This window comes from Gossypium raimondii, chromosome 10, assembly GCF_025698545.1.
Source record: "Gossypium raimondii isolate GPD5lz chromosome 10, ASM2569854v1, whole genome shotgun sequence".
NCBI lineage: Eukaryota > Viridiplantae > Streptophyta > Magnoliopsida > Malvales > Malvaceae > Gossypium > Gossypium raimondii.
The window spans coordinates 7,576,458-7,590,187 of record NC_068574.1 but is presented as its reverse complement, the minus strand read 5'-3'; the positions used below and the strand labels follow the sequence as shown (position 1 = coordinate 7,590,187).

The following is a 13,730-nucleotide window of genomic DNA, read 5'->3' as shown; positions in this document are numbered from 1 at the left end:
AGTTTTTCAAGACTTAAATGTGGAAAACACATCGCTTTTTTGCTTTAGGAATAACGTCCAAAATTTTCTAGAAAAATCATCAATAAAAGTTAGTATATAATTAGCTCCACCTCTCGAAGACACTCTGGATGGCCCCCACAGGTCAGAATGAATGTACTCCAATGTTTCCTTCGTGTTATGGATTCCTCTAGTGAATCGAACTCTCTTTTGCTTCCTAAAAACGCAGTGCTCATAGAATTTTAGTTTGCAAATTCCTTGCCCATTAAGAAGTCCTTTTTTTCTCAATTCTGTCATACCATTCTCACTCATATGCCTAAGCGCGTATGCCGAAGTTTAGTAATATCATCATCTGAGAATGAAGAGGAAGCGACAGTTGCATTACCAGTAACAGTAGAACCTTGTAAAACATATAACTTGGCAGTCTTTCTCTGCCCTTTCATCACAACGAGGGAACTTTTGAAAGTATTCAAAATCCCACTTTCAGCTGTGTATCTGTACCATTTTGAATGAAGAGTACTCAACAAAATTAAAATTCTCTTTAATTTTGGAACTTGTCGCACGTCACTAAGTGTTCTGACAACTCCGTCAATCATATTAACTTTAATCATTCCAACACCTGTAATTTTACACGAAGCATTATTTCCCATCAAAACAACACCTTCAGACATTGTTTCGTAAGTTGTAAACCAATCCTGATTGAGACTCTTATGGAATGTGCAACCTGAATCAATAATCCACTCATTGCTCACTTTAGAATTATTAACAAAAGCGACTAGAAGTTCACAATCGCTGTATCAGCTTCATCAGAATTTTCTGGTTGTTTTCTCTTTTGATTCGCAGCCTCTCTTTTGATCTTGTTCTGTAACTTATAGCACTCAGATTTATTGTGCTCTTTCTTCTTGTAGAAGTTACAAGTTTTACATTTGTTTTAAGACTTCGATCTACCTTTAGATTTACCGCGAGGATTCTGTTCATGTGTCCTTCCATGATCATCATCAACCTCATCAATTGTGAGAGACTCGCGACTATATAAAATCATGTCTCTAAAGGTTGAATAAGAAGGGGGCAACGAACAAAGTAGAATCAACCCTAGATCTTATTTATCATACTGAACCTCCATGGCCTCCAAGTTTGAGATAATTTCTTTAAACATTATTAAGTGTTCGTGCACAGATGCACATTCCTCCAAACGATGAGCATAAAGGCGTTGCTTCATATGCAACTTGCTGGTTAGAGTTTTTGACATGCATATTTGTTTCAGCCTCTTCCATAATGCAGCGGCGGTCTTCTCCTTCATCACATCCTGTAAAATTTCGTTAGAAAAATGCAGATGTAATTATGTTAACACCTTTTGATCCTTACGCTTCTTATCTTCATCTGTTAATGTCGAAGGCATATTATCTATCCCAAGCAGGGCATCCTCCAGATCCATCTGCGTAACAATTGCTTGCATCTTAATCTACCACAACGTAAATTTGGTGTTGCGATCCAACAGTTGAATTTCATACTTTAAAGACACCATTACCATGATCGAAATGAATAACCCGGAAGCTCTGATACCAATTTGTGAAAATAGAAACATCGATAATGACAATATATCGCAAAGAAAAGAGAAATAAAAATAAAGAACACACCGATTTTTACGTGGAAACCCTTTCGAGTCACGGGTAGAGGAGAAGAAAATTCACTATGTCGAATTCAAATTATTACAAGAGGAGTTTCGATTACATCTATTTATAGATTGAAAAAACCTAATTCTAATCAAAGTCAAATATATTATGCTAATAAATGCTAAAAATATTGTACTCGTAAATGCTAAATCTTCTAGAAAGAATATATATTTTGTTTAACTTGACTTACTTTGGGCCACACAACTCTAACAATATGAAATATAAATTTTAAATATTTTAAGCAATAGATATTAATTATTTATTAAATTTAATTATAATATATAAACTATATTTTAAATATTTGTAATTAGATATTAACACATTTATATTATTTTAAAAATACTTTTTATTTTTAATTAATAGTTTTAACACATTTGTAATTAATCACCAAGAAAAAAATGAAAGTATCATGTTGTTGAAGGGATAAAAAATAATTAAGCACAAAAGTACTTTTGGTAAAGAAAAAGTTACAAATTTTAGTTTCTCTTTCTCTAAAGTGCTTTTGAAAAGCTAAAATAATTTATTTAGCACAAATTTTCATTTAAAATATTTTTCAAATAAAAAAATATTTTCAAGCAATACTAAACAAGTCCTTAATAATAATCTTTGCTATATAATAATACATAGGTTTTGTTGAATCATAAAAGTTCTTTCCATGTGCTAGTAAATAAATGGAAACATAAAAAAAGCAATAATGATGTATTACATTATAAAAATATTAATACTTAAAATTTAATAATAACAATAAATAAGTACTAAAATTAATTACAAGTTAAAAGAAATTATCCTATTCGTGACATGTAAAGCAAGGTGATCGGGTTCCTTAAATAGAGCCTTATTATAGTTTAAAAATATGAATTTGGGAAAGTTTAAGGCTCGAGAAATTAACCTAGATTTTCAAATGGTGAAAATTGAATTAATGAAAAACTTATAGGTGTTAAGTTCAACTTATATTAATTAGGATGAAAATATTCATAGATCAAAATAAAATATAGGTACACATATTTAATTTTCATAATGCTCGACGCTTATAGATGTTCAAGTCAAATTTGATTTTCTATTTTAGTAGTATTGAGCTTGAAAAATTTGGTAATGTAATATGTTAAAGGAATTAGTCACTACTCCAAGAGTGGAACGAGCTAAAAAATTTTTTAGTAGTAATATGAAATTTTCTTTTATTAATAAATGTAAGTGTATTGGACTTGTATTGTATTTTTCTTTTGATACAATGTTTAGAATTAACTATAGCTCATTTTCAATAATCAAATAGAAGGATAATACATTTTAACGCACTCGAATTTACATTATTTTGCACTAACAACAATACCAATACCAATCGAACTAAAACTCAATTGATAAATATATTCAACTTTTAAAAACCTCATACTCGACATTTTGAAGATACTAACAAGTAGTTTGGTTCAACGTAATAGCAATTCAGTGGTGGGAGGTCCGAATGACTTATTCAAACTCCTCACCAAATAGGGGAGTTTGTTTTACCTCTATTACCCTTCAAAAAGCATGATAAAAGAAAACAAATTTTAATCTTTTCGAGCACAAATGAAATATAATGGAATATAATGTTGGATATTTGGTAAATATATTTAAATGATATAATTGGATCTTTAATTTATAAAATATAAGGTTATGTGTAAATATAAAAATGACATTGGTTTCACTTTTTTTACATTTTAATAAAAAATTTTAACAGTATATTAGTCATTTGAATTTTTTATGATTTTACATTTTATAAAAAAAGTTAGAGGCATAATTGTCATTTAAGCATTTAACACTTTTGGTTTTTAATATTTTTACAAAATAAAAATATAATTTAATTTATTAGAGGGCATATTCGACATTTGAATTTTTATTTTTTGCTATTGCATATCTATTCTATCAACAAAACGCATGAATATTATTACAATACTTATGGCAATTCTTAATTGTTTTTGAAAAGTGTTGTGGAAAAGTACTTTTGAGAAGTGATTTTGAGAAGTGCTTTTGAAAAATTTGGTTTAAAATTTGAGTGTTTAACATTGCTGTCAAAAAATACTTTTGAGAAATAAAATATCCATTTTAGACATATTATTATCAAGTAGCAAATATATATTTAAATAATATTTAAATTAGTTAATATTATTATATTTTATTAAGAATATAAAAAGAGTCAAAATATTTTTTAAGCAATGAAAATTGGTCCTTATTCCATTCCATCCAATCAAATAATTGTTATACCTATTCAATTCTATAATAATCTATTCCATTACACCATATTTGGTTAAGGGAGTGGAATAGCATTTCCTCTTATTCATTGAATGATAAATCATTTTTTGTTTAGTTGAATGTAATACTCATTTAATGGAATGATGTTATTTTTTATTACTTATTTTCCGTAATAACTATTCTTTAGTATCATTAAAGAATGGCTATTACATGCAACATTGAATAACAAGACAAAATTAATTTTCAGATTAATCCTTTAAAATAAAAATAAAATATTTGAAATACTTTTATATAATTTAATATAAAATATTTAATTTCAAAATATAATTTACAAAATTTTTGCTAAGAATACTTTAGTTATTTTAATTTTTACTTATACTATTACCTTATCTATTCCATTCAATTACCTTTTATATATAAAAAAAAAAAAAACCCCAACATACAAATACCGAAAGTTGTTTTATGGCTGAACCAAATCCATTCCCGCTCAGTTTTATTTTTCGAATTACAAACTCAAAACTCCCCTTTGGAAAGTTGCAGTCTCCGTCTCAGAACTCAGATCCATTCGACAGAGGCAACAATCAATCCATAATAAAACAAAGAAATGCCTCTCCCTTCGGATCCGCTAGAGGCTTATTCCGGCCTCTCCCTCTTTCCTCGAACCTTCGCTTCCTTTCCAAACCCTCCTCCACCTTACGACCCCCACGATCTTCAACACCTTCACCATTTTCTCAAATCCATGGTTTCTATCTGTTTCCTCCGCCCTAACATTACCTTACTGCTATTCTGCACTGTTATAAATGTACTAATTTTGTTTTGATTTCCTTTTTTCAATATTTTCAGCCATTGCAATGTCCTGATAAGCTTATGGAGCAAGCCAAAGCAATAGTAGATAATAGTTCTGAGCTCTTTAACTTGGATATGTCAGGCTCCGATGCTGAAGTTTTGGAAAATCCTCGAGAACGAAGACCGGCTTTAGGCCGTAAACGACCTCGTTTTTCTTTGAAACCTAACTCTAGGTTATGATTGTTTTAAATTGCTTATTTTACTTAATCCTTCTTCCCCCCCCCTCTTCTTTTTTGTGGTAATGTTAGTTGAATTTGATTGTACTTCTTCAAATTTTGATAGTCTGCCTACTGTGAGTTTGGAACCGAGTATAGACATTGACAAATTCAAGGATCCAGAAGAATTCTTTGTTGCTTTTGAAAAGGCTGAAAGTAAGTTTTCTGCTCCATTTCGTTTTAATTTTTTGTTGGGAAATTTAATCTGCTAAAATTTCTATGAACTTAGCTTTTTGATGTACGTATGCATTGTTATATAGATGCCAAAAGAGAAATAGAGAAGCAGACAGGTGGTGTTCTAATGGATTTGGATCAGAATATTCAGTCCATGGCTGCACGGCCTCGTCGCCCTGGAATATTGCGGTTCGATCAATGTTTCCTGTTACTGGTTTTCTGTTATATAAAATTGTTCTACACGTATATGTATACAACATAGCCTTTTATGTTCAGGAGGTCGGTTAAATATAAACATCGCTATTCTACTCCTATCTCCCCAGTAGAAAGCTTCGAAGAGGAAATTCCCAGTCCAGTTTGCAATTCGCAACCAGAAAAATCAGACCAGAATGTTGAATTACAAGAGGAGTTGAGTGGTAAGTCACGAAGGTTGATTTGTCCCAAGGTGTTATGTTCTTCTGTCCTTGCTCTCCCGTTCTCGATGTTTTCTTTAAAAGACTAAAACTAACCTGCCATATAACTTGGTTTTCAGTTGGGTTTGTTTCCATGATGTTGCAAAGTTCCCATGTTATGTGTATGCGATAATATAATGCTATCTGCTTGCTGCTTTCTGTCTTAGTGACTAACGCAGAGAACAAGGTTAATGAACTTCTGGATCATTTGCTTACCAGTACTTGTGATGGGGATGAGGCAATCAGTCTTCTTCAAGAGCAGTTGCAGATCAAACCTATTGATCTGGAGAAAATATGCCTTCCTGACTTGCAGGATATTCGAAGGATTGATTTGAAGGCTTCTAGAGAAAACTTAGCCAAGCCTAGAAATTCACTATCGGACATAGAAAATTTGTTCAAAGGGATCAGTAAAAGGACACCAAAGCGAAAGGCTGAAAGTTCAGTTCATCTTTTAGCTTCTCCCACTCCACCGAGAAGTCCATTGGCTTCGATATCATTGCTGAAGAAACAAAAATTGCAGTCTGATGTACTAAGTGATCCGTTTTCCGCTGATGATGTTAGACGATCACCGGTGAGAAATGCATCTGGTACTGAAAGTAACAATAGAGAATCTGTTCAGGTTGATACTGAAAAGGAACTAAGTGTGTCTCACAACAACGATAGACGAACACCACAACAGCAGCCCAAAAGTTCAGCTCATCATTTAGCTTCTCCTACTCCTCCAAGAGACCCATTGGCTTCAATATCATTGCTACATAAACAGATGATGCTGTCAGATCCAGAAAGTGAACCTTTTTCAACTGATAGTATCGATCAACCACCTAAGAGAAATGCATCTCCTATTGAAAGTGTCAATAAACAATCTAGTCAGGTTCATAAAAAGGAACAGAACAACTCTCACTTGCTAAGGTCTCCATTATTAGAAGCAAATCAAACTGCAACTGCTAATGCAAGTTCTGAGTTAGATGGGAGAGATTTTGCTGGCCTCTTTGACAAATTTGTAAATGATAATGCAAGAAGTTTTGATTCTGGTATTAATGTTGTCTCTAGTGGATCTCAGGCCAACTTAGAGAATAACAGTTTAAGAAGGCCCGAAGTTGCATCAGATAGCCATACAATCAAACCAAACGAATTTGGTGGAAGGGTGAGTTTTTTTACTGGGTTTTCAAGAGAGAGTCATTTGCGGCTTAGTGGAAATCTTTGTTTCTAATTGTCATACTGATTTTTGCTATGAGCTATTGTTGTGACAAAAAACAGGTGGAAGATATACCACCGGAAGCAGTTGTTTCTACCCAGACCCAAGTTAATGTGGAAGGCTTAACCATTGATAATTCAGGTGCCATTCAGAAAGAGTCAGGCATGCAAAGGACTGATGCTAAAATGCCTGAGTTATAACTTCATTTATTTTTATTTTTTCCCATTTATCGGTTGAATAATAGAATACTTATTGTCTTTTAAAGTTGTTTTATTATGATTTTTCCAAACTAGAAAGAAAGTTTCTTGCTTATTAGTCTTTTCCTTTTATCACTTATGTCTACTGGAATAGAGGAACAAAACCACAAAAATTACATAAAAGAAAGAAATTCATCTGGATTTTCTTAGTTAATTGCGACTAGAGTAGCTTCCAGAATTTTCACGAGTACTTTGGGATCTTTCATATCCTCTGAAAGAAGTCAAATATTCATTTTTCTTGGTTTCCATGTCTTTAGCATATGTTCAGAAGGGTCATATTCCATCTCAATTGAACATGGGGATTTGTACTAGACAAGATGAGCTGATATGTCCTAGATGTTCTGTTTGGCTACACCTGAGGGAGATGCTAAGTGGTGTTGTAACCTATATCACGGTTTTCATTTGCTTTACTTTTAGGTTGTCACTCTGCTTTTCTTGTCAGTGAGTTTTAGGCTAGATGCAATGCCAAAATACACCACAGATAATTGAAGGCATACTAAGTCTCTACTTATTCAAATGCCTATTAGCTTATGATCCTTTAGAATAGTCTTGAGACTTCTTCCTGCATAATTATGATGAATTGATGATGCTTATCTTAGCACCTGATTATGAGGAAGGGAAATAAAACTGAATTTCAGTTGACAGTCCACAGAAAGGTGTGCAGCTTATGCTTATTGCTAATGCATTAATGGTCTAGTGCTTTTGGTTGGTCTTACCTGTTATTGTCATGGAGGGTTTCTTCCAAAGAGATCTTCAGGTCAATGCCTTCCATACTTCTCATGCTGACCTTTTGGCAGCTCCCTGGAAGCCTTGCACATTCTTGTCAATGGGCTCTCTTACTTTCATGCTTGGGCTTGTATAGCTAGTGAAAACTAATTTCCTTGTACCGTTGAATACTCGAATTGCATTGAAGATATAAATCATATTTGATATACCCATTTAACCAATCAGTTCAACATATGCATCACATTGTTGGTTCTATTATAAATTTGAAAAGAAATGTGATCTTATAGAGTCCTAAGACAAATTCAGGCAGCAATTTTCTACTTTTGAAGTAGAACCAAAATATCAGTAAATTTTACCGGGTGTTTTGCTTTGAGTAAATTATCATTGAAATATCTTTCCTAAATTTAATATTATTGGATTTGAACTGTGTCATTCCTACACAGTAAATATTATTTTTCTTCTTTTAGTTGTCTTGGACTTGGTACATATTGAATCAGATTTATCTTAGTCATTGAATTGCATTTAATGGTTTTCCATTTATTAGTTTCCTTTGTGCTAATTCCATTCCCCTAACAGATGAATCTAGTCCTGCTATTGATGAGGACCGCTCTATGGATGGATCTTTGAAAGCTGCAGAAAGTGGTGAGCAGCTGCTTGAGGTTTGTACTCTCACGAGATTATTGATCTTACTTATTTTTCCATTTCATATAGCAGTCAATTTCCATGAGTAGGGAGTTCTATACTGCTTTTTTGGGCTTCTATACTATTACCTTTATATCTTTGAAATGTTGATTTTTTTCTCTGATTTTGCTTAATTTTATCAGTCTTGCATTCTCTGGTCGACTTTCTCTCTCTCTTTCAGTGCTGCAAGAGCTATATAACATATTGATGTCAACTCAAAATGTTTTCTATAATTTACCAACCTTTAAAAATTTGCACCTCAAAATTTGATTTTATGGCAATGAAATCGGATGCATTTCCTCCTCAACTATTGTAGGATTATTGTTTGTTGCCTTTTTTTCCACTGCAACTTTACCACATATTTCGGAAACATTGTGTTCTGTTGGCTGTTATTAGTTCATGATGATAATTACAATTGACACTTAACAAAGACAATGTTGTTCTATGGGATAAGAAGCAGCTTGTTCTATTATAGTTTCTAAGAATAATCATTATCAAATCATGGTGAATCTAACTTAGGTTTGGTGCTTAACTCGCTAAGGTTTTGATTGATTTAAAACCACCATGGAGGAAATGGCTTTGCTTTTACTTTTAATTAAAAAGGTAAAGCCAGAAACTTGATTTAGAAGTCTTGGTAGGAAGCTTTATGTACCGAACATGATGCATGTGTATTCTTTTGGAGTCCAAGGGCATCTGGGGTTTTGGTGAAAATTTAGAACGCATTTTCGGGTATTACCTTACCTGGCAATGGCTGATTGTCATTTTGAATAAAAGAATGTTACAAGGTTGTGGGTCAGTGGCAGTTTCTGTTAGATGTTTGTATTTACTTAGCATGCTTCAGTTCACCGTCTGGAATCCCTTCATATTTTATTAGCCTATGCCTATGCCTATAGACCTATGAATGGAATCATTTCTTCTATTCACTGAGAAAAAAGTAAAACGTTGCCTGTTTATGGTTTATTTCATTTTTTGAAAATTTCTCAAGTTATGTTTTTTCTTTTCTACTTTTTATATTGAGCAACAGAATATGAAGGGCAAAATAAAACGTCAGCCATGCAATAAACATAAGGGGAAAAAACATTCTCGAAGACAAAGCCTTGCAGGTGTTACTAATACCAAGAGTTCAACTTGCATCTCTAAAACTCTTTAGTAATTCTGTTGGAATGACAAGCTGACTTCTATCTTTCTAGGTTCTGGTACAACATTTGATCCTGAAGGGAGGAGACGAAGCACAAGGATCAGGTCAAGACCTTTGGAATTCTGGAAAGGTGAAAGATTCTTATATGGACGTGTACATTCAAGTGAGTACCTTCATTTCTGGTTTTTTTACCATGCAAGGAGTTTAGTGTGCCATTATAAATTAAAATATTAACTGCTTTGCTTTCTGAAGAACTTTTAAAATTTAACTGAAACCATTCTTTAAAAGCTGATATGTACTAAATGAGCTTTCTTTCATTTATGCTACGTTTGAAGTGTTATTTTTTACACATGTTTTAGTATGAGTTAGCGATAAACTAATTCAATTGGTAATATTTAGCCATTTTCATCACTTATTCCAAGCAAAGAGAAGGAAAATTATTTGCTTATTTTGAAGAGGTCTTATTTTTTACAAGAGTTTTTATTCATCTTTCTAATTTGAAGTTTAAACTTGGGCTAATATTCTTTATTTTATGTCTAACTATTGCAATATATATGTAATAATCAAGTTTTTCCTCATGTTATTACATTAGTAACCAAATGAGTCATTAGTGTATTATAAATTATAATTTATTCATGATAAATATTATTAATTTAAGTTCATTCTTATAATTTGTACTGGACTTGGTTGTATCAACCCTTAATCTCAAAATTATTTTAGATCAGTGCCTAAATTATATTAGCCCGAAGTCTGGCACCATAGTTTATGAAAGTTATGCAGATAGAAGCTTTTTGTACAGCTTGAGGCAATCTGATTTTGGGTATCCCTTAACCCTGAAGTCATTTCATCATATTTATTTTCAGAGTTCTATCACTTTGTAGCACACCTTATGCCTAATTTGAGAGTTTATTGCAATAATAATAATGACTCTGTAAGTAAATAGGTTTTGCAGATTCTAAAATTCCTTCATTTGCATTAATGCTTTGTGCCGCCTTGAAGATGTTTGAAAGCCAAATATATCGTGCCTTCTAAGTTATCATTATTGTTTTTGGTGCTGCCTTAGACCCAATTTAGGTTAGTGCAGACCTTAAATGCTAGTTTCTGGGCTGGAACACATAGCAAAACATGGCTGCTTTCGAAATAGATGTAGAATAAATGAGAGACGTTGTGATTGTACAGGTTTGGCAACAGTAATTGGGATAAAGTACGAGTCCCCAGAGAAGGGTGATGGTGGAAACCCTACTCTCAAAGTGAAGTCATTTGTAAGCGATGAGTACAAAGAGCTGATTGAACTGGCTGCCAGGTTTTGATACAATTCTCTGTATTGCCAAGTGAGTTCTCGCATATCCTTTAATGAACTCACTATTCCATTTATGTATGTTGTGTATTGCTTGTGAACTAGCAGTAGGGATATCTGTTGTGAATTTTTATGATTATCATTAAGTACTCTAATCTCAGCACTGAGGTAAATAAACTGAGGCATTTGCTTCCAAAGGACATAGTTTTACTTATTAGAACTTATTTCAATCTTATCGGATTAGACAGAAACTTCACTCCTAAACAAATCTAGTTTAATTAAGAAAATGGTTGTCAAAGCTTCTAGAAGCTTTTATCGAGCTTTAAGCCTCGAATATTAAAAAGATCTTTGAAGAGATAAACTCAAATAATTTTGCTTCTTGTCTCAATGCTGACATGTTCTTTCTTTTTCTTTGATATTTTGGAATATTCGACTACTAAGAAAGAGAACGTGAAGAAGACAGCACATATTCAACGTGATCTACGATTTTGGCTTTTTCCCATTTATTCATTTCATTTCAATGCAAATATAATTTCATATAGTGCTTTTATTATTAATTAAATTAATGGGGTTCATAAGTGAATAATTTAATCTTTATATATTTATTTATGATAATAAAGTTGTTGGGGTTTGATCTTTTAGCCCTTAGATCAAAGAGTTTAGCATTATACCAAAAGAATCATATTCGCTTAATTTTGAAGCTAATAAATAAAATTTTAAATGGCATTCATCTTCAACATTTAAAAATGCGAATTTGTAATGTTTCAAAGTGATCAATAGATAATTAGGGAAGTTAAGCAGATTTTTTTCAAAATATTTGCATTGAATTTAAAATTTAAAATTATTATTAAATTATCTTATTTGAATATCATTTTAAATTTTAACGGTTGCACTAATTTAAACATAGAAATTATCATTATTGTAAAAGTTTTACTATAATATTAATCCTGTATCATAAAATAAATAAAAAAATTAAATCACTCACATTTTAAAGCTCCATAAAGATAAAACCACTCTTAAAGCTTGAGATTAATATTCAAAACTTTATATTTTTAAAAAAAATTAATTATTTGTTGATATTATTGTTTGCAAGAAGGCGTGGGTTTAAGATTATTATTTTTTATTTAAGGGTTTAGGAGGGATTATAAATTTTTTAGTCATTATATTAAAAAGAGTAGATGTGATAATATCTTATAATAAAATTAATATTTTGAAAAATTACTTATTTTCTTCAAAATTAAATATATAAAACTATCTTCTACATGAACTGGTTAGCTACTAACGTTATAGTATAGGATCTATAATATAGTTAAATCATTATTTTGTAGTCCCGTTTGTCACCTTCTAAGAACAATTAAATGCTTTATATTCCTCCATTTTAGATTCGACAGCTGACAGATACATAATTGCACAATAAAATAAATAAAGAGCATAAATATTGATAAATTTGTTTACGTTATACTATCTTCTAGAAACCTTATTCTATTTGATCGTTATTTTGAATTCGATCTTCCTTTTTTATTTTTTATTGCTAAACTTGTGATCCACAAGCATATTTCTAAAAGCTTATTCTCAACACAACACGACATGAAATAAGAAACCAAAGACGAGAAAGGTATCCCGTAAAACATCGCGAGTTCAAACCAGCCGAAAAACCCGGTGCGAGAATAGAGGGAAAAAAAAAGTAAAATAATTTGGCCCGTACATGACTAATATATTCAATTTTTTGACACCGTACAAAAATACACATGGTCCTTGCTATCCTTTTTTTGCCAACACATTCTTAGAGAATGTCTTTTTGTCAAGAACCAATGGAACGAACTTACTATCCCAACCAACTTGGTCACCCCTTTTAGCCTTCCTTTTACTGATTGGCTTAAGACAAATCTAAATTCCAAGGCCATACTTATTGCCCATCGAATCCTCCTGCTTCATCGTTTTTTCATGTTTCCTTAGAAGCATTTGGCTTGCTCGGAATTCCATCGTCTTTGAGAATTCATTTGATAGAAAACATGTTTTTAATAGATCTTTGTCTCTTTGCTTTTCTATTTGTAGCAAAAACTAGAAGTATTCCTCTGCCTTCTCTTACTCTTGCTCCTCATTTAGGATGGTTTAAGCTTAACCGTGATGGATCATTTGTGATTGTAGGACTATCCTTCGCAGTTTTAGTTCTAGAAGAGTTTATCATAGCTTCTAAGAGGGGAACCACAATGCCAATGTACTTGCTAAAATGAGCAGCAATATTAATAATACCCGCAATCTAAATGCTAGGAACTTATGTGATGATTATGTTGTCTACTTTGAATGCTGGGATGTTTTGAAATCTCTTATTTAAGCCCATCTTTATCGCTTTCCTTTGTATCGATACTTTTTTTTTACCATAAAAGAAGACATCGTACAAAAATAACAATAAAAATAATACATATAAAAAATATGAATATGATTTAGATATATCAAGAATTATATATTATAAAATATTAACACAGAAATTTATATAAATATCTAATATTTTATACATAAAATACTATGAAAACTGTCGAGATTAAAAGAGGTATAAGGTAAATGATGATGGTTCACACAGTGGTGAGATGTACAAAGTCGCTTAGAAAAAGAAATGAGTATGAACTACGGGAGTCCAAAACATTGAAGAAGCTCTCTTGAGGCCAATGATGGGTATTTATAGGCAAGGTGAGGTGTAAAGAGTTGTTTAGAAAAAAAAAAAAAAGGAAAGAGAGTATGAAGTATAGGAGTCCAAGAAATTGAAGAAGCCCTCCTGAGATCAAAGGTTATTTATAGATGAGGTTGACCATCTCTACTATTAAGCCTTGATATATGCTTAACGCAGATCAAATCTCG

The 13,730-nt window shown here is 31.9% G+C and overlaps 1 protein-coding gene across 8 annotated transcripts; it reads left to right on the top strand.

Moving 5' to 3' along the window:
• The first annotated feature begins 4,358 nt into the window (after positions 1 to 4,358).
• On the top strand, positions 4,359 to 13,227 carry LOC105777793 (centromere protein C). 8 transcript variants are annotated; one of them, XM_052622917.1, is made up of 12 exons: positions 4,359 to 4,635; positions 4,737 to 4,912; positions 5,022 to 5,110; positions 5,215 to 5,317; positions 5,405 to 5,544; positions 5,748 to 6,724; positions 6,838 to 6,937; positions 8,335 to 8,417; positions 9,464 to 9,542; positions 9,630 to 9,740; positions 10,757 to 10,908; positions 13,023 to 13,227. In XM_052622917.1, the coding sequence occupies exons 1-11, from the start codon at positions 4,498 to 4,500 to the stop codon at positions 10,885 to 10,887; spliced, it is 2,127 nt and encodes a 708-aa protein (XP_052478877.1). In that variant the 5' UTR covers positions 4,359 to 4,497; the 3' UTR covers positions 10,888 to 10,908; positions 13,023 to 13,227. The 8 variants fall into 8 exon arrangements, 7 of the variants coding, with proteins under 7 accessions (XP_052478877.1, XP_052478878.1, XP_052478876.1 ...); XM_052622918.1 differs by lacking the exon at positions 13,023 to 13,227 and adding an exon at positions 11,320 to 11,460; XM_052622916.1 differs by lacking the exon at positions 13,023 to 13,227 and adding an exon at positions 11,316 to 11,460.
• The last annotated feature ends 503 nt before the right edge of the window (positions 13,228 to 13,730 follow it).